At 36.9% G+C, this 19,871-nt stretch overlaps 1 protein-coding gene across 2 annotated transcripts in view; it reads left to right on the top strand.

Annotated features, from left to right (window-relative positions):
- Positions 1-19,871, top strand: part of LOC150095198 (nuclear receptor-binding factor 2-like) — a 46,069-nt gene that overhangs the window by 17,230 nt on the left and 8,968 nt on the right. For both annotated transcript variants that reach the window (XM_090409914.1, XM_090409915.1), the window contains exon 2: positions 11,901-11,985. In XM_090409914.1, the coding sequence (XP_090266040.1) occupies positions 11,901-11,985 (85 nt within the window). The remainder of the gene's footprint in view (positions 1-11,900; positions 11,986-19,871) is intronic.

Below are 19,871 nucleotides of genomic sequence, written 5' to 3' on the forward strand. Positions count from 1 at the left end.
AGAAAGCAAATAAAAAACACTATAAAGAAACATTGTGTCACTGAAATTAGACTAGTATAAACTACAGTTAACTATAAACTGGAGCTACAGTCAGTGTTAAAGTTCTATTGTTAGCCATCTGTGCACATGTGACTTCACGAGTGCGCCAGAATCTGATAGCAGAGTTGAATGAGTCCAGTAAATTGTAACTAAGGTTACTGTTTATATGATGAGGGTCCATAGCAATTTCCTTAGACTTGACTATGTGGCGTTCTACCTTATCATCGATATATGAAGGTTTGAAGTTGTTTTCCAGTTTATCTCATGTTGGCGGCCTTCATTATTTGTATTTACTGAAAACAGGACATGGCTTGACAGGGCATCGCTAGTTCTTTTGTAGGCAATGTCTCTCTGGTGTTCTTCGAGATGTAGGAGGATGGATTTCTCAGTCTGGCCATAGTATGGCTTACCACAGTCTCACGTAATTTTGTACAATGAAGAAGAACACCAGAGAGAACATGCCTACAAAAGAACTAGAACAAGTTCCCTGTCAAGCCATGTCCTGTTTTCAGTAAACTCAAATAATGAAGGCCACCAACATGAGACTGGACAACAACTTCAAACCTTCATATATGCCATAACGAGGTAGAATACCGCATAGTCGAGTCTAAAGAAATTGTTATGGACCCTCATCATATAAACAGTAATCTTAGTTACAATTTACTGGACTCATTCAATTCTGGTGCACTCGTGAAGTCACATGCACACAGATGGCTAACAATAGAATTTTAACACGGACTGTAGCTCCAGTTCAAAGTTAACTAGTTTATACTAGTCGAATTTCAGTGACACAATGTTTCTTTATAGTGTGTTTTATTTGCTTTCTGTGTTTCTTAATGCCTGAAGAAGTCGGCCTTCTGACGAAACATGTTGCGTTGTGAATAAATTTAATTGTTTGTTCTAACTCTCGGATCTAAGTCTGTTTATAAAATAAATATATAATTTTTTTTTTTTTTTTTTTTTTTTAGTGGTATAAGTAGGTGGTTGTGTAGATAAATACAATTGCAATGCATACGTTACATTACTTTTCGGTGGTGATAATTTTCATTATTATTATTAAATGACACCTCCAGGGAGTTCAAAGACTCATCGAGGGAGGGTACCAACTCTACAGCTCATTCCACCAATGCCATCTACCACTAACCACCACTAATATTTCCACAGACAATTACAAATATCCATGGCGGGATTCGAACCCACGCTCTTTTGGCTGGAGAGCGGATACACTAACCACTCGGCCAACCAGGCTGGCATTGTAGAGAGATGAGTAAGAAATTGTATGATAGTGTGTGCTGTTTTGAACCTACAAACACCCGTTCTTATTCTTGTTGGAGCAGAACCCCTGCTGAAGATAAAGATTATGCTAGTATCATACTAGTAATAGATTTGCTAAAATTTTTATTTTAAGTGTAATAAAATATTGATGCAAAATCAAAAAAAATCACAGAAGGCTGTTTGAATTTATAACCGCGCCAGCTTTTCCCTGCTACAAGAACAAATTACTGTGATGCGCGTTCTCCTAGCTGACCCAAACAAGGCTATTCGTGCGCTAGAGGAGGAGCTTTCCAACACGCTGAATCACGACTTGGACAATTCTATATGACATCTCGTGCACTTCTGCAAATAAAGAATTTGAGAAAACAAGGAGTCGACACAACAAGAAATTTGATAACCTGAAAAAGAACTCTACCTCCAAACCAAAACTACTACTCAACACTGTAGTCAACCTTTCTTCTATGGATTTGAAGCCTGAGACACTCAACATTTTACACGTGGCCACAATTTCGCCATTGCTCTGAGAATAATACCGGCTGATGAAATAACGATCCAGATTGAACATGGTATCTGCCACGTTCAACCTTCCAAACCACATCGCCAACAATATTAGACTGGATGTAGCTTCTGTTCTCACCAAAGCAAGACCACTAAAAACCAACATATCCAATAGTGAATACAAAACTCTATAGGAAATGAAGAAAAACAAAGAAATAGTAATTACCAAAGTGGATAAGGGAAACGCCACTTTGGTTCTAAACCATACTGACTACACAGGTATGCTTAATTCTTTATTATTAGATCGGGCTACCTACCTCTCCCTATTGAACATAATCTCACAAATCAGAAAACTCCATAGGCTCCTTAAGAAGGTCACTTCTTGGCTTGTGGAAGTTACCAACAAATTAAAACCTTTTTTAATCTAGACCCTCCCATATATATGGATTTCCAAAAATACATAAACAAAACGTGCCATTATGTCCCATAGTGGATGGGATTGATTCCCCATTAATTCACTATAGTGGCAACACACCATCACACACACAAAAAAACTCGGCCCACTTCAAGCCAGTATAGAAAATGTTACTCCAACATACTGATGAAAAAAAAAAAAAAAAAAAAAAACTTGTTCGTCTTCATCTTTGAAAAATCTGCTAGTTTTTTTTTATTTACTTATGTTATGTTTTGTCCCTTATCTAATCTTAATCCTTGGTAGTACTTCAAACTTATGGCTGCTACTAACATATTGCTCGAGTGTGCGAAACTCTGATAACAAAGACAGTGCCTCAGACTAGAACCAAATTCTTTGTTAGATTACTAGTGCTCAATCTGATTAAAAATTTTGGAAATTTATTTGTTTAAGCTACGCCACCAAAATTTACAGAATAAGAGAATTTTTCTTTATTCATGATTAAAACATTCAGTATGGCACACAATCCTTAATTCTCTATCTTATTCTTATATTATAAACATGTTTCTCACTTTGCAGTTGTGACTATATCAAAATATATATGCATAGGCTCTGTTTATGAGCAGTGCATTGAATTTAGTGATCAGGCAAGTTATTTGTTTGACAAGAAAAGAATTTATTCATTACTAAGAAAAAGAGATATACAGGGTGTTCGGGATAAATTTGACAGTTTTGTAAGGAAAAAGAAAATCTTCTTTGTATCTATTAAATTTAATGAATTGACAAAAAAACATTACAGGCAGAGTTAACTACAATACTATCAACAAGATTTACTCAAAATAACCACCATTAGCATCGATCACAGCTTCAATTCTGCTTCGGAACCTCGAACAAGCTGATGCTACAGTCTCCCTGGGAAGGGCCGCAAAAACTGTTTTAATTTTATCCATTAACTGGGCTTTTGTATTACTGGAAGTGCGATTGGTGTCTTTTTCAACTGCGCCCCATACAAAATAATCCATGGGGTTAAGGTCTGGGGAGTTTGGAGGCCAAACATTTGGACTGGTGAAGTCGTAGAAATTTTCAGACAACCATTTTTGACTTTTCCCAGAGGTGTGGCAAGGGGCCGAATCCTGCTGCCATACATACGGCCTACCATTGGCTACCCTTGTTATCTAGGGCTTGACTACAGTTAGCAACTCCACGAACAAAGCCCGAATTCCAATGCCAGGGTTCTTCAACACCTGTTCCTGCAGATTTGCGAGGAATTCTGCTGTACGAACGCAATCAGATTGTCTGCTAGGGATCTTTCTTCTTGCTACATCCTCGTAGTCACCATTGCAAGTCTCTAGTTCATGCCTGATTGTTTTTACTGTATTCAGGGAGCATTGGGCAGCAGTCGTAATATCCTTATTTTGATGGCGGGCACGAATCATCATGATACAAGTTATTCTCTTCCATGATTCAGGTGGGTTCCAGCTATCCATCCTTTCTGACATCTTGTATATGAATGAAGAAGGGTCCAAACTTTTAAATGAAGAGAAGTGTGTGTTAATACATGTAACTTACGGAAAAATATAATTAATTATAAATATGTCAAATTTATCCCGAACACCCTGTACAATTGTCATTCAATAAATTCAACTGAGTCTAGCATATGGGGTCTATTAAGCAACTCGATATAACATATACACTCCTATCCCTTAACTAATCTTGAACTTTTTCAGGGACCACATGCCTAGAAACTTACCCCTTAAAACTCAGGTTCAGGAATTATCTATTAACATCAGATTCTAGTATTACACTATAACTTAGCCATGATCTCTATCACAGAGTAATTGATCTCATCTAATGGTATAGTTCCTAAAGTCCTGCATTATTACATAAAGTACAATTCCAGTTAATTTTCATTCACCATCATAAAATTTACTAATTTTCTTCCTACTAGACAAATGGAAAGCTCTTGGTAGCGAAGTCGGGATCTCTCTGGCTTTTACTTGCGAACATCTTTTGAATTCCTATGGCTCGTAATTTCACATCAGTTTCTTCCTAGACTAGTTTCTTTTGCTGCTACGCTCCTCTGGCCTTTGCTTCTTGTAGGTCTGGGAATACGGTCAAGATTCATTGCCTACAATCCTTGCGAAGCTCAGCTGCCGTTGTCCGACCTCGTATTTCTGCATAATCTCCTCGCGTTGCATTGACTTCATTGCCATACGGAGTCCTAAATCTGACTTCAGAATTCTACTTGACCACATAACTGCATTCGGACACTCCACTCCCGACCGTACTGGAACTTCGACTCTCCGGAAACAACAGGGGAAAAACCCTCTTTTAGCTTTGTCAACTTCTATATATTCGGCTCCGATGACCTCCCCACTCTTACGTCATCATCCACTCTGCACCCGATACCGTTGCATTTCGACAGGAAACCCCTTCGCAACATTGACCTTTGCGTTGGTGTTAGCCTCAGGTCATGAATTAATCCTCTTATTTTGTCTGGAACTTTAGCTTGACCTTGGTATACTTATGCACAATTCACTACATATACAATTTCTATTTTTCTCATACAAAACACATGTCCCACTCAAGGAAACCTTAGAGCTCATCCAAGCCAAATTTCCTCCCAATATCGCAGCCCTATTTCATTCACAATGAACTCTGACTATTTTGTTTGGCAGGGAAAATTCTACAGACAAATAGAGGGGACGGCCATGGGTTCACCACTCTCCCTATCCCTGGCCAACTTCTTTATGGAGACTTAGCCTTAAGAGAAATCCTTAAACTCTGCCCAACAAGAACCTTATGTGGTTTTGCTATGTTGATGATGTGTTAACTCTTTGGCCATCAGCTCAGATACACTTCTCTCCTACTTAAAACATCCAGAATCAAGTTCACCTTGGTAAAACAGGATAGCAACAGCCTCCCTTTCCTAGATGCACTAATCACTCACCAGCCTGATGGAACCTTGGTTTTCTCAGTTTATAGAAAACCCACCTATACAGGCAGGTACATTCACCAACAATCTCCCTCCCACAACAATATGGTGTTAAGACACTACATAACAGGGCTAAACTAATCTGTTCAAACGACAATTCCCTAACCACTGAACTAAATCGCATCCTTAACACATTCTCAGCCAATAGTTACAACCCCCAAAAAATACTAAAACCAGTAAACTACAACTCCCCCTCTCCCCTGTCACAATAAAGATTACTCAAAATCAATCACTATTCTTTACATCTGGAGCTCCTGAAAAAATAACCAAAATCCTAAAAAAATATGACCTGACCTACAAACCATATAGAAAATTGGCATCCCTTATCCACTCAACAAAAGACCAACCACTTCTCCTAGACCTACCTGGTATTTATCAGGTCCCTTGCAGCTGTAAGCTGCCCTATTTTGGCCAAACAGGCAGGACAACGAATATTAGAATTTCAGAATACAAGGACTACATCCGGTTTCGCCAGATACAGCCACTCAGGGCTTGTAGACCATGCTCTGGATACTCTCCACTGAATACGTTGGAAGAAAGTCACAGTAATACACTGCAGCAAGCCTAACTTTGAAAGACTATTCATAGAATCGCCCTCAGCCCTGGGGGGGGACATGCCAAACCTCAACAAATTTGGATGCATGAGACTGTCCCAAATTTGGGAGACGTACATCATGAGAACATGAGCCCACTGGCCAAGAATGCCTAATATAGCCTGCTAGGGGGCACCATCAGGACTTTAGGAAAAACAATAGTAGTCTCTCTCTTCGATCTCATTTGCTGTGTTTAGTGCCTGCGTGCATGTGTCTTAGTCTTAAGTTCCCATGAAGATGGTAATGTGACATTGCCGAAATACAGAAAGTATATATTAAAGTTTATTTTAATTTATATTCCAGTTTACGTTGTGAATTCCTTAAGTAATTTAATAAAAAAAAAAATCACTTAAGAATGCAGATTAAAAATATTGTGGTTGATAATATTATTATTATTATTAAACAAGACCTCATGGAGTCAAAGACTCATCTAGGAGGTCCTTTTATCTCACACACATCTCATCATACCGGTTCTTAAACACATTCAAACTCCTTGCAGACACCACACTCTCAGGCAAGGCATTCCAATTATTCACAACTCTGCACGAAAAAAACCTGTCACTCACACCCTCTTTATACAGTTTCCAGGCATGACCTCTGGTTCTCCCCTGATCTCCCACTATTCTCTGTAGAACTTCTCCACCATTGATCCTATAACAACCCCTTACCAACTTGTAGGTCTCTATCATATCTCCCCTCTTCCTTCTCTCCACTAGACTCTGCAAATTACATCTTTTCAATCTTTCCTCATACTCGACATTCCAGAGGTCAGAAAACTACCTTAGTCAGTCGCCTTTGGACCCTTTCCAACATCTCTTCATCCTTCTGAAAACCAGGTGACCAAATCTGGGCACAATAGTCCATGTGTGGCCTAATCAAAGCCTTATACAATGGAACAAGAATCTCCCTACTTCTACACGTCAGTGTCCTCCTCATCATTCCCAGAAGTCTTTGTGTTGTCTTCACAATTTTGGCGATGTGTCCCCTAAATTTTAGATCCTTATCCACTATCACTCCCAGATCTCTTATTTCCTCTACTTCCAACAATATATTCTCACCAAGCATAAATTCTGCATCCCATCTTTGTTTTCCAAATTTTAAAACCTTACATTTTGTAACATTGAACTCACATCCCCATTTGCTTGCCCAATCACTCAATTTATTCAAGTCTTCTTGCAAGACCACAACATCTTCACTACTCTTTATGGTTCGTCCCAACTTTGCATCATCTGCAAACAACTGAATATCTCCATCCAAATCTTTGCCAATATCATTAATATACAAGTTAAATAGTAATGGCCCTAAAACAGATCCCTGAGGCACTTCACTAGTGACTTTCCTTTTCCTGGATATTGCACCCCCATACACAACTTGTTGATACCTATCAGATAGCCAGTCTCCAATCCAATGCACTAATCTAATATCCAACCCCATCTGCTCTAGTTTGACTGTCAACTTATCATGAGGTACTCTATCAAAAGCTTTTGCAAAATTCAAATATATTACTGTGTATCCTTCTCCTCTGTCCAAGGAAGCAGTCACTTTATTGTAATAAGTAAGTAGATTACTAAAACACGACCTCCCTTTAGCAAATCCATGCTGTCCATCAAAGATTATACCATTGTTGTCAACCCAACTCTGGATCCAAGTTCTCACAAGCTTCTCCAACAACTTAACCACAACACCTGACACACAGATAGGCCTATAGTTTGATTCACCTCCTTTATGAAGTGGCACAATCTTGCCCTCCTTCCACTCTTTAGGGACTTGACCAAGTGCAAGACTCGTATTAAAAAAATATGTCAAGGCAGGTGTCAACTCTCTGGCACATTCCTTCAGAATACGCGGTGATATATTATCAAGTCCCACAGCCTTATTTACATCTAGTTTACTCAACTCCCCAAACACCTCTTCCCCACTTACAGTCAGTCTCTCCTCCCCATCATCAACTGCTCTTAATCTCTCCATGAAGTTACATTCACAAGATTGAAAGATCTTTATGAACTGTTCATTAAGTATCTCCACCACACATTCTGCAACAGCTGTCTTTATACCATTTCCTCCAATCAGTGTCATCCTTCCATAATCATTCTTTCTTTTGCTGGCTACATATCGAAAGAACTCCCTAGGATTCTTTTTAGCTTCATTAGCTAACTGCTGTTCATACCTCTCTTTAGCTACTCTCACCAACCAAGTCACTCTCCTTGCCTGGTCTTTGTAGAACTCATGAAATTGGTTACTTCCACTTCTCTTATGCTGCCTCCACAATGCCCTTTTTCTCTGTATTGCATGCTTAATCTCTTTATTCATCCATCTCACACCTAACTTATTTAACCTTCTCACCCATGGTATACATTTAGACATTGCGTCCACTAAATATTTTTTGAAAATCCCCCAAGCTGCATTGATCTCTTTTCCAGCTAACTCCTCATTCCATGCTACACCTGCAAGCTGTCTCCTGAGCTCTTCATAATCACCCCCCTTGTAGTTCCACATATACCCTTTTTTCACTGGGGTCCTTGCACTGCTGGCAACCACCCAAGTAATCACCTCATGGTTACTTTCACCAATTGGTGGATGATTTGATACCTCTTGTGCCCTCTGTTACATACTGTCTGAGGTAGTTATCCCTCAAAAACTCAAGAAACTCATTTTCTTTACTTCCAGTTGCTATCTCTTCATTCCAGTCTATATTGCCATAATTAAAATCACCCTTTTCTTATTTGCTTGGCTTATTTGACTATACATTTCACTATCACCACCATCCACATTACCAGGTCTATAACAACATCCCACCAAGTATTTGATTCTATTCACCTCTATCTCACACCATACTGCCTCAAAACCACTGGCCCCATTTCCCTCTTGCATCTCTACCTTGTATGGACATAACTCTTTCTCTATCATCGATAGCACTCCCCCTCCCTTTTTACCCCTTCTATCCTCACAAAACACATCATACCTTTCCATCTCTATTCCTGTCAGGATGTCATCCTCATCTAACCATGTCTCACTTATTCCGACAGTCTCTGGGTGCACAGATGCAATTAGTGCAACCATTTCATCCGCCTTGTTTCTTATACTTCTAGCATTGGTATACAAACACAACAACTCATTTCTGGATTTACAGCTAGTTCCACTGATACCACTCACTCGATGTGATCTGTCCATGCTGGACTGGGGCCATTTCCCTTTCTGCTTCTTCATTTTAGAACCCTTTGCAATTCCATCTGTTTCCTTTTGATCCCTGATCATCCCATTACTTTCCTGCCTACACATTCTCTCACCTCCTCTTGGAGCATCCACCTTTCTCACGCTGTGTATCCCTGTCCACCCTGAGCCTCGCCGTTTCCCTGCTCCTCTTGCACACCCATTCTCTCATTTTCTATACTCATACCACTCACTTCCACATTCATTTCCACTCCTTCAATCTCTCCTGTCTTACTCTCCTGCTCTTCCACATCACTCCCCTCTCGATCTGATTCATTCTCTCTATTCACTTCTCTACCTTCCAGCAGCAGTCTCTCCAAGCGACTCGCACCATAACCACTCAAATGCAGTCCATCGCTCCCATACAGCTCACTTCGTATCTCAAACTCATTCCACACATTATATCACTTAATATCACTATTAAGCATGTTGAAAACTTATCAGTGGGATGATTTTTTTTTAGTTGTGTACAAATAATCTTTTAAAAAAATCAAGGTGCAGCATTAAAATTTTCACGAGTAAATTTATTGCAGTGTTAAATAGGGTATATATCATGTAGTTAAACCTTAGGGATTAAACAACCATTTCAAATAAAATCTTTAATAAATATTTTCTCTAGAAATGTTTTTAAACTTGAAGCATGATTGGTGACAAATTAAGGGATATCCATTTCTCACTAAATAGACAAACTGGTGACATTTGTATTAGAAATCTTTATAGTTTTCAAATGGCAGTTATAGGTTATGGAACTTTTTTCATATTGTGCAGCTGCCTAAAATCAGAATCTGATTTTATGCACCAGAATGTTCACTTATAAGTTAAACATGAGTTTCAGATATTTTGGTTTGTAAGAGCACTTATGACATACTCTTTAGAGATATATTGTCTTTTTAGTGATGTACTAATTGCAACTCATTCAAAAAAAAAGTTTTTGTAAGCTTCATAAGCTATTGCTACACCACTTTAGCTCTTAAAGCTTCCTCTCACAAACATCATAAGCAGGGCTCGACAAATTATTTAAAATCCTATTCACCCAAAACCCCATATTGTTTTAATGGTGTGTTTGAATAAGTCAGTAGGAGTTCCATAAAGGGATTAGTGATTCTGTATTGTTGTTTGGAAAACATTTTCTTTGTGTGAGAGCATTCTAAGAAGTCGATAAATAATAACAGTAAAACTAGCATTGGTTTTTGGAAAATGTAATTTGTTTCATTCGTTTTTTGTAGAATAGTAATTTACATTATGCATATTCTGCTATATGTTCTTAACATTCAAAATTCTTTTGTTTAGAAAAATATTTCTTGTAAAATAAAAAATAAAAAAAATGCCCTCTGTTGTCTAGTCTGCAACTACTTACCAGCTGGCAAAATCAATTTACCATGGGCAAGCATATTTGTTGCACTCAGATCATCAACACTCCAGTTTATGATGACCTGATGATTATGCTAATCCTTCAGTTGAAAAGACCTAGTCTAGATTTCCTCTAATCTATGATGTGAGGAATCTTTATAACAGTGGTGGCCTGTGAAAATTTTAAGTGGGGATGCTGCATATAAAAATTAAAAAATTCTTTTTTTTTTTTTTTTAAATCAGTAACCAATTTATTAATAAATAAATTTACATATTAAAAAATTGCTTTATTAAAAATATTTCACCCTCACCATGAACACACACCAATAATAAAAGTTTCGTATCTCACAGAAATAACACTCGCATTCATACATTTTATCTGTAGCAACACTGCTCAAACAAGCAGTGTCTGATTCACTTGTTACATGCAATGCAACAAGTGCAAACGAATATTGCAAGTCTAGCTACAATTGGCCAAATGCGATAATTCCAACATTGCATTAGATCGCAGTGCATTTATTTCGTGTAATGATAATTGAAAAAATATAATTCTTTTCATATTTTCAACAGTGACACTCTTCATAATTCAACCTTGTATATAATAAATCTTATTTTAACAGAATAAAATAAGATTTACAAAAAAATTTCGCCGTCATCCCAAACACACACCAATAATAAAAGTTTCGTATCTCACAGAAATAATGCGCTCAAGCATACAATTTATCTATAGCGACGCTGCTGAAACGAGCAGTGTTGGATTCGCATTGTTACATGCAATGACAAGCGCAAACAAATATTGGCGAGTCTAGCTGCAATTGGCCGAATGTGATAATTCTGACACTGTGTTAGATCGCAATGCATTTGCTTTGTAATCTAAAGCGTTAAAGAGCCAAGAGGCTATTCTTCCGGCAGCATAAATTAAGTTAAGGGGATAATAATATATCTCCTTAACTTAATCTAAAGCGTTAATCGAACAAATCCAATTATTAACTATTCAGTCAATGTCAAAACATAAGCTGTAACTTTTAACATGTTGTATTGCATTTATATAATGCTGTAAGCATAGGTATTATTTATAAACGCAAACAAAATTTAATTTTCTCGTTTTTTCCTTGTGGGTGTCGCAGTGTTTATGTACAAGCCATCATTGCTTTATAAGCACTCTTTAACTGAATATGATTTGCCTAGTCTTATACAAAGGCAACAAGGTTCTTTATTCTACAGGCACACAAGCTAAGGTGCACACACAACATAATACTGGTTTCACAGCTTTAGGTCTCAAGTACTCACTGCTTTGGCCATAATTCCAACCACTTACACAAACATTAATTTTGCCTGCTTGGTGAAAAATAATGTTATTTTCCTTTCTTAAAGATATAGAGAAGATTAGTAAAGCATATCTGTAAAATAGTGTGTAGTCATGTTGGATTAATGTTTTTTGAAATCAAGAAAGTCCTAATTTAATAATTAGAGTATGCTTGTTTTAAGAATTGATTTCACATAAATTTCAGAATTTTTCATTTTCTAGGCACATCAACAGCAGCGAAAAGCAGAAACATTTTTCAGAACTGGACAATTTGATAAATCAGTGGCATGTCATCAGAGAGCAGCAGGTAAAGCAGTGATTTTTATGTTTATTTGTATTTATACTGAAAAGCAGGCAAAGGCTTGGTACATATCAGTATCATACAGATATGATTTATGACCTCTCTGTGTTTACTGGGCATTGTATTGCATTTATACAATGCTGTATATAATTTTATATAAATTGTTATTTATATTTATAAACGCAAACAAAATTTAAATTTCTCATTTTATCCTTCGGGGTGCTGCAGTCTACCCTTTCCTCTTTTTCCAGGAACTTTACCTTCTATTACTGTTCTGAGAAGTCCCCCTTCTATCCTTTCTATGTGTCCAAAATATTTCAACTTTCTTCTGTCAATATTCCTAAGGAGTCTTAAAGTTCTACTGATCTTTTTTTTAACACCCATTCATTTGTATGCCTTTCAGTATATGATATCCTCAACAGCCTTCTGTAACACCACATCTCAAAAGCAGATATCTGTTTCTTATCAGACTTCTTTAGGTTCCAGGTCTTACATCCATAAGTCGCTGTTGGAAAAACAACTGCATCCAAAATCCTCAACTTTGTTCCCATGGAGATAGATCCATCCTTTCAGATTTTAGACGGGTCTCTGACTGTTGTTTTAGCCATTTCTAACCTTTTTCTGATGTCTTTTGAACAGCAATTCTTCAAATTAATAATGGATCCCAGGTGCTCAAACTTGCTGACTTCCTCAATTCTTTCTCCATTAAGGTACACTTGTTTCTCAAGAGCTTCTGTTTGTGTTTCCTTTGAGAACCATAATCTTTGTCTTGCTAGGATTGAGTTGAAGTTCTCTGTTATTACTGATCTTCTTAACTTTGTTAAGAATTAGTCCTAGTTCTTCCATGTCATTAAAAAGGAATACTGTATCATCAGTATACCTCAGATTACTGATCAATCTACGTCCCATCCTAATTCCTGTCCTGAGCTCATCCAATGCTTCATGCATGATGTGCTCTGCATATATACTAAACAAGTGAAGAGAAAGTAAACATCCTTGCCTAACTCCTTTTTCAACTTGAAGCCAGTCAGTCAATCCAACACCTGTTCTTACCGTGGCTTCTTGCTCGCTATACAAGTTGGCTATCAACCTGATAGTGCGCTGGGGAAAACCCATTCTTTTCATTACTTCCCACAGTTTCACATGCTCAACACAGTCAAAAGCTTTAGAGTAGTCTAAGAAACACATTACCATAGGGAGTCTGAATTTTTTATATTTTTCTATGATCTGCCTGAAGCAAAGGATCTGATCTCTGGTGCCCTTACCTTTCCTAAAACTTGCTTATTCCTTTTTGGGCATCTCTGCATGATCTTCAATAAAATTTTGCTTGCATGAGATATTAAACTAATAGTTCTATAATTCTTGCACGCCTTCATATCACCTTTCTTATGTAGCGGTATGAAAACCCATTTCTTCCAGTCTAGGCCATGATCCTGTCTCCCATATCCTTGTAATCAATCTATGAAACACTCTTATCCCTCCATCCCCTGTGTCCTTAATTAACTCTGCTGGGATTCCATCTGCACCTGGGTCCTTATAGCAGTTAAGCTACTTAACTGCTCCTTCAACTTCATGCCTAAGTGGAGGAGGTTCTAAATTAAATATTTTCCTGGTGAGAGGGCTCCACATTTTCTTTATCCACTTTGCTGTACAGTTCCTCACAGTATTCTTTCCATCTGTTTTTGATTTCCAACTATTCTGTTAATAATGCTCCATTCCTGTCTTTGATGACATTCAATTTAGGCTTAAACTTGTGCTTTAAGTCACGAACTAAATAAAACATCCTTTTATAATTGTGCCTCCTCATCTGGAGCTCTATTTTTTCACATTTATTAGTATAGAACTTTTCCTTGTCCTGCTTGATGGCTCTTCTGATTTCTCTATGTAATCTCTTGTATTCTTCAGTCCCTGTGTCTCTGTGTTTTTTCCAACTGCCTTCTTTTGATTAGTTCCCATGTTGAATCTGATATCCATGGGTCTCTTGGTTTTCTTATTGGGCCAAGATACATCTTCGCTGTATCCTGTATTATCATCTTGACTCCTTCCCAAAGCATTTCTGGTTTGTTCTCCTCATTGGTCTCCAAAAAATCATCCAACCAAGTTGATGTTTCTTCTGTGAATCCACTAGGAATTACTCTAACATCAAATCTAGATGTGCCTGTCCTGGAAGTTTTTGAAGTCTTAGTTTTACTGTGGCTCTTACTAGCTGATGGTCTGTGCCACAATCTGCTCTAGGACAAGTATGCATATCAGAGATGCTTGTCTTCCACTGCTGGAGAGCCAAGATGTAATCAATCTGTTGCCTTGACCTATCAATGTTAGATGTCCAAGTATAGGTCCATTTTGGATGTTTCTAGAAGCAGGTATTGGTAATGTTAGATCCTGAATGGAGAGCTTTACAAGTAAATTCTTTATTCAGGATTTAACACAATAACTACTACTAATTAAGGAGATATCTGCACATCAGCTAATAATTATGAAGTATTGTTTTATGTTTTGTAATAATGTGTAGTCCATGTAGTTAGAGTTATTCCTGCATAACTGAAATGAGAAGCAGAGAATTTTATGTCAAAATAGTAACAATTGTGTAAGGGAATTTTTAAGTTATTTGTAATTCCCAAGTAAGCTGTCTAGTACATTGCGAAATTCTGAGAAAAATTATAAGTAGTAATCCGGAATAATCGCGTATAATCTGTACGAGTCGAGCATAGCGATGGAGGCTATACCCACATGGAAAAATGACGTCAGAGTGGCTACCTAGAATAATGTAACCTGAGGTTATGGAGAATGTAGGATCACCCAAGGGGCATGAATGATGGGGTTCGGGGGTGAAAACTACATCGAATAGAGGGCACCCGAATAGGGCGAATAAAAGACGAAACACTCCGTTTTAGGAGACCTTTTGATCTTTGGGTGCCGGATTCGAGTTTTAGGGGGAGTTTGTTGGAGGATTCGTGAGAGAGCGGTGGGTCGACTACGGTAATGACGGACGCAGGTTCTTTTCTTGAGAATGCTTGAAGATTTTCAAGCAGAGCTGATTGCGATATGACGGCCTGTGTGGAATTGAGCCTTAGCAGAATGTCCCATTGGAGAAAGTTTCCTGCGGAGCGGTAGACAGCATGCAACAGTCGGAAACGATTAGAAGAAAAAGCATAGTACATCGCCAGGCGCAAAGACGGCCGAAGAATATGCAGTAAGGTAATCTAGACCTACATGAAATGGCAGCATGAAATCTGAAAAGATCCGGTAATGTAAAAGTTTTCGTTCTATGTTAAGATTCGTTTAGAAGAACAAGAAATTTGTGTGCATTGTAACTAAAGGACTAGTAGAGAACTTTTAATGAGAATTTGACTGAAGTAATTAAGCCCTTGTGGAACAAAGAGTTGTTAATAGGCAGTAATTTGTGAATGGCTAGACTTGCTTAAATGAAATTTAGAATTAAGATAATTATTGATAGAGTATTAATGAAAGTGTTCAATGCGTATTCTGTGAATAACTTGTGAAAGGAATTATATAGTAGTAGTATTATGCTTAAACCTAATCTTATCCTTTCATAATTGAAGGATTTAACTTGCTCTGATTCATTGTGATTTAGTATAACCCTTAACTTAGAGTGAATTTTGATCCATTGTGTATTTTAACTTACATAGCTGTAAATGTTTTGTTTTTCCAATAAACATGTTTTGTACCTTATACCTGAGTTTGTCTGATTACAAATTCAAACCACCACTTATGAAATAGAACCTTTTTGGCAGGAAGGAATTTAGATATAATTGCTTAAGTGAGATTCGGTCTACGACTGCTAACTGAATCTGCACGGCACTAGTGTGAGATAAAATAACTGTGTATCCCTTTAGAATTTAGAAATATTTTCCTGAACAAGAGTCTCTTCTGTTATAGGATATTGGCTGGTGCAGCAAAATATAAATTTTGCCAATATCTGAAGAGGATATAGATCTAAATTAATATCTTAAGGGCACGACAGTAGATTAGAAGGAGAGTTATTATAGAGGTAGAATTACGATATAACAATAGAGCAGCTGGTAGGATTTTGATTGTATAAGGTTTTAAGTAAGCAAAAGGATAGATTCAAGAAACAGTAAAGTAATGTATGATAAGATTAAACTGACTATTTAACAAATAGAAATTACAATTTAACAGTAATAACTAATCTGTTAGCACGTGTGAAATAACCAGTGATGAAAGATTGTTGGGCAATTTCCAACAATATTTCATCACTGGTGTTACATTCACCCAGACCAAACATGCCATACTCCGGCCTGACTCTTATATTCTTTCCCACTTTTGCATTAAGTCCCCTAAGATGTAAAGTATGTCTCTCCACGGTAGGCAGTCTAAGTTTTCATAGAATTTCTCACTCTCTTCTTCAGGCCTATCCGTGTGGGGTGCATAAACTACCGCAATTGATACATTGGTAGGCTGAGCCTTATGTCTAATAGAAAGTATCCTATCATTAATGGAGTTATAACCAAAAAGGCTTATTGCCGGAGCTGTCTTCAGTATCATAGCTACCCCATGATGTTTTGAGTCACCACCTGAGTAAATACCGTATATATTGGCGTATAAGACAAGGCTTAAATTTTTGGCTATTTTTAGGTTTTAAGCTTATGTTGGTTGTATAAGACAATCCCCCAATTTCTTCTTGTATTAATGCAACATTAGATATTATTGTTATGTGTGCGTGTCTGTTATTTTTTTTTCATAGCATAGGTTTAGTATTTAGTAGAATTACTCTAATTCAAAGTGATTAGTCCCAATTTTAATTAATTATTAATTTTGTATTATTTTTTAAATTTTAGAATTATTAAAATTTTAGAAATATTAAAATCATGGAACCAGCAACAAAACGAAGAAAGTATGAAGCTCAATTTAAAATAAGGGTAATTGAAATGGCAAAGCAAACTAATAACTGTGTTGCTGCAAGAAAGTTTGACATAACTGAGAATATGGCAAGAGAATGGAGGAAGGAAGAAGATATTTTTTAAAAATTGCCAAAGAAAAAATGTGTGATGAGAACAGGGGTCACCTGATGGCTGCAACTGGAAAATCGCATTGCAGAATGGTTTTTTTTTTTTGTTACAAGAATCAAGAAATATGATTAGAGCATATGCACTAAAATGTTTAAGATTGAATCCGGATGAAAGTATAGAATTTCAAGCTATTTCAGGATGGTGTAATCGTTTTTATGAACAGACAAAATCTGGTAATACAACAGAAATGAAAATTGCTCAAAAACTACCAGCAGATCTTGATCACAAACTTACCAGTTTCCATAAATTTATTATTCAGTTGAGACAAGAACATAAATTTCTATCGTCAAATATTGGAAATATGGATGAAACTCTGGAAAAATAACTGCATTGATATGATAAGCAATAAAACAGTGGAGTCTAAAGTACAGGTCATGAAAAAACAAGGTTTACGGTTGTGTTGTCATGTTTGGCTGATGGAACCAAGTTAAAACCAGTTATCATCTTCAAACATAAAATAAATTTTATGTTTGAAGATGATAAAAACATAAAACCTAAGATAAAATTTCCTTAGGTGTTTTTGTACATTTTCACGAAAAAGGATAAATGGACGAAAATAGTATGAAATTATGAATAAATAATGTGTGGAACATGCGACCAGGCGGTATAATGAAGAAACGCAGTTTATTAGCATGGGATATGTTTCGTTGTCATTTAACTGAGAATACTAAATCTTCTAGAAAAAAATGCACAAAAATTGCTGTTATACCAGGTGGTTTAACTTCTATATTGCAACCACTAGACGTCTGCTTGAACAAACCATTTAAAGATCACATGCAAGGAGAGTAGAATAATTAGATGTTGACTGGTGAAAAATCATTTACAAATGGCGTATCTATGCGCGCTGCATCATCACTTGATATGTTGTTCAATTTTGTGATCGAAGCATGGAATAAAGTAAAAGTAGAGACTGTAATAAAATCATTTAAAAAGTGTGGTATCTCTAATCTTATGGATGGTGCAGAAGATGATCTGTTGTGGGACACTGACGATGAAAACGAAATCAATTCACCGGATTCGAACTGGGATCCATATGACGATCATTTAAACCATGAATCTGAAGAACTATTTTCAACAGATGATGAAGGAGGTTAACATGAAAATTGAGATTAATAATTATTATTTGTTTTTTAAGACTTGCATCTATTGTAATATTTTAAATAAATTTATGTAATAAAAAATTAATCTGTTGAAAACTGCCTATTTTCTTATATAACGATGTATTGTAACTACTTAAATGTTCATCCAAGAAATTAAGCTTCCCTTTTTATACTCACCATATAAGACGACCATGATTTAGAGGGGTTTTTTGTAGTATTTGAGTGTCGTCTTATACAGTAACTAGCTTACCATCCTGTCTTTTGAAGTGAACTTCTACATTGCATCTGGTCTCTAATTCCCAGGATGTCAATTTTATACCTATCCATCTCTTTACAGACAGTCTCAAGAGTACCCATATGTAGACCCCGAATATTCCATGTGCCTATGTGAAATAATTCCCTTCTAAAATTAATCTTATACCTTCTGTGTTTCTCATTCACGGTATCACTAACTTTTGATTGAGACTAATATACTTGGGGGTGTAAGGTATGGGTAGTAGGGGTAGCACCTCTGTCTGCTCAGCAGTCGCATCAAATATTTGGTGGCGGGATGGAATTGGTCCCCACTGCTCATGCCAACTCTCACTTATGGCTCCAAGTAGCTGGTAGAGTGCACCAACAGCCATACCCTGGGACTGTACCTCGACATACAAAACTAAGTGAGGGTTTTGGCATTTTATGCTGTAGCGAAGGAGAGTGTCTCCACCTTGTTGCACTTGAAGACTGGAATGGCTGAGTTAGCAGATGGTCAAAATTTAATTTGACAATGGTCATGAAGGCATGACAGCAAACTATGTGACATAGCCAGGCACACTCAGAGACAAAACAGAGATGTGGGTCACCATGGAAGAGACATCAACCTCACCATGTAACCGTGTGTAGTAAACCATGAAACAGAGAACTATGTTGGATTTAAGCATTTAGAGACTAGATTTAATCGGATTTAAGATTTAGAGACAAGGTTGGACCCTCTGCAACTTTAGTCTCTTGGAAACATTACAGGGAAGAAGAGAAAGAAACTCAGGAACCTGAGATGGATACTATGAAAATGGCATATAAAGAAGACTTTAACTTTCCAGAGAAGGTATCTCCTGATCCTTCACGTCTGAAAACCAAGAATCTTCTCTTAAGGCTTTCAACTTGGAATGTAAGGACCTTATATGAAGCTAACCTTATACAAGAACTTGAAACAATGAAAATAGACATTGCTGGTATCAGTGAAGTCAATTGGACTAATAGGAAAAATAAACAGAAAGAGACATTTAATTATATACTCATGTGGAGACAGTCATAGGAATGGAGTAGCATTTGTACTAAAAAATAAGATTGTGCAATCCTTACTTGGATTTTGGCCCATAAGTGACAGGATTGCATTAAAAATTGCAGCTCAACCTTTTAATATTTTTATTGTCCAAATGTGCACAAATTCACATGGAGAGAAGTGGCAAGGAATAAGAAAAGTCTCATTGACTATGTTATTGTCGATAGTGATGTTTTCTCCCTGGTATAGGACTCTAAAGTGTACAGAGGATTTGAAATTGGAAGTGATCACTATTTAGTCTTGAACAGGATGAAATTGAATTTCATATTGAAAAGAATAACATGTAAGAAAGTTTTAAAGCGAATAAAAGTTGAGTAGCTCTGAGGTGTGAACTGTAGACTAAAAACAAAAAAGAGTATTGAAGAAAAAATGAAAGAGTTTGAGAACAGGAACCAAACCTTGAAGATCTTATGCTCATAG

Source organism: Typopeltis vanoorti, chromosome 20, assembly GCF_054136105.1.
Source record: "Typopeltis vanoorti isolate ZY-2024b chromosome 20, IOZ_Tvanoo_1.0, whole genome shotgun sequence".
Taxonomy (NCBI): domain Eukaryota; kingdom Metazoa; phylum Arthropoda; class Arachnida; order Uropygi; family Thelyphonidae; genus Typopeltis; species Typopeltis vanoorti.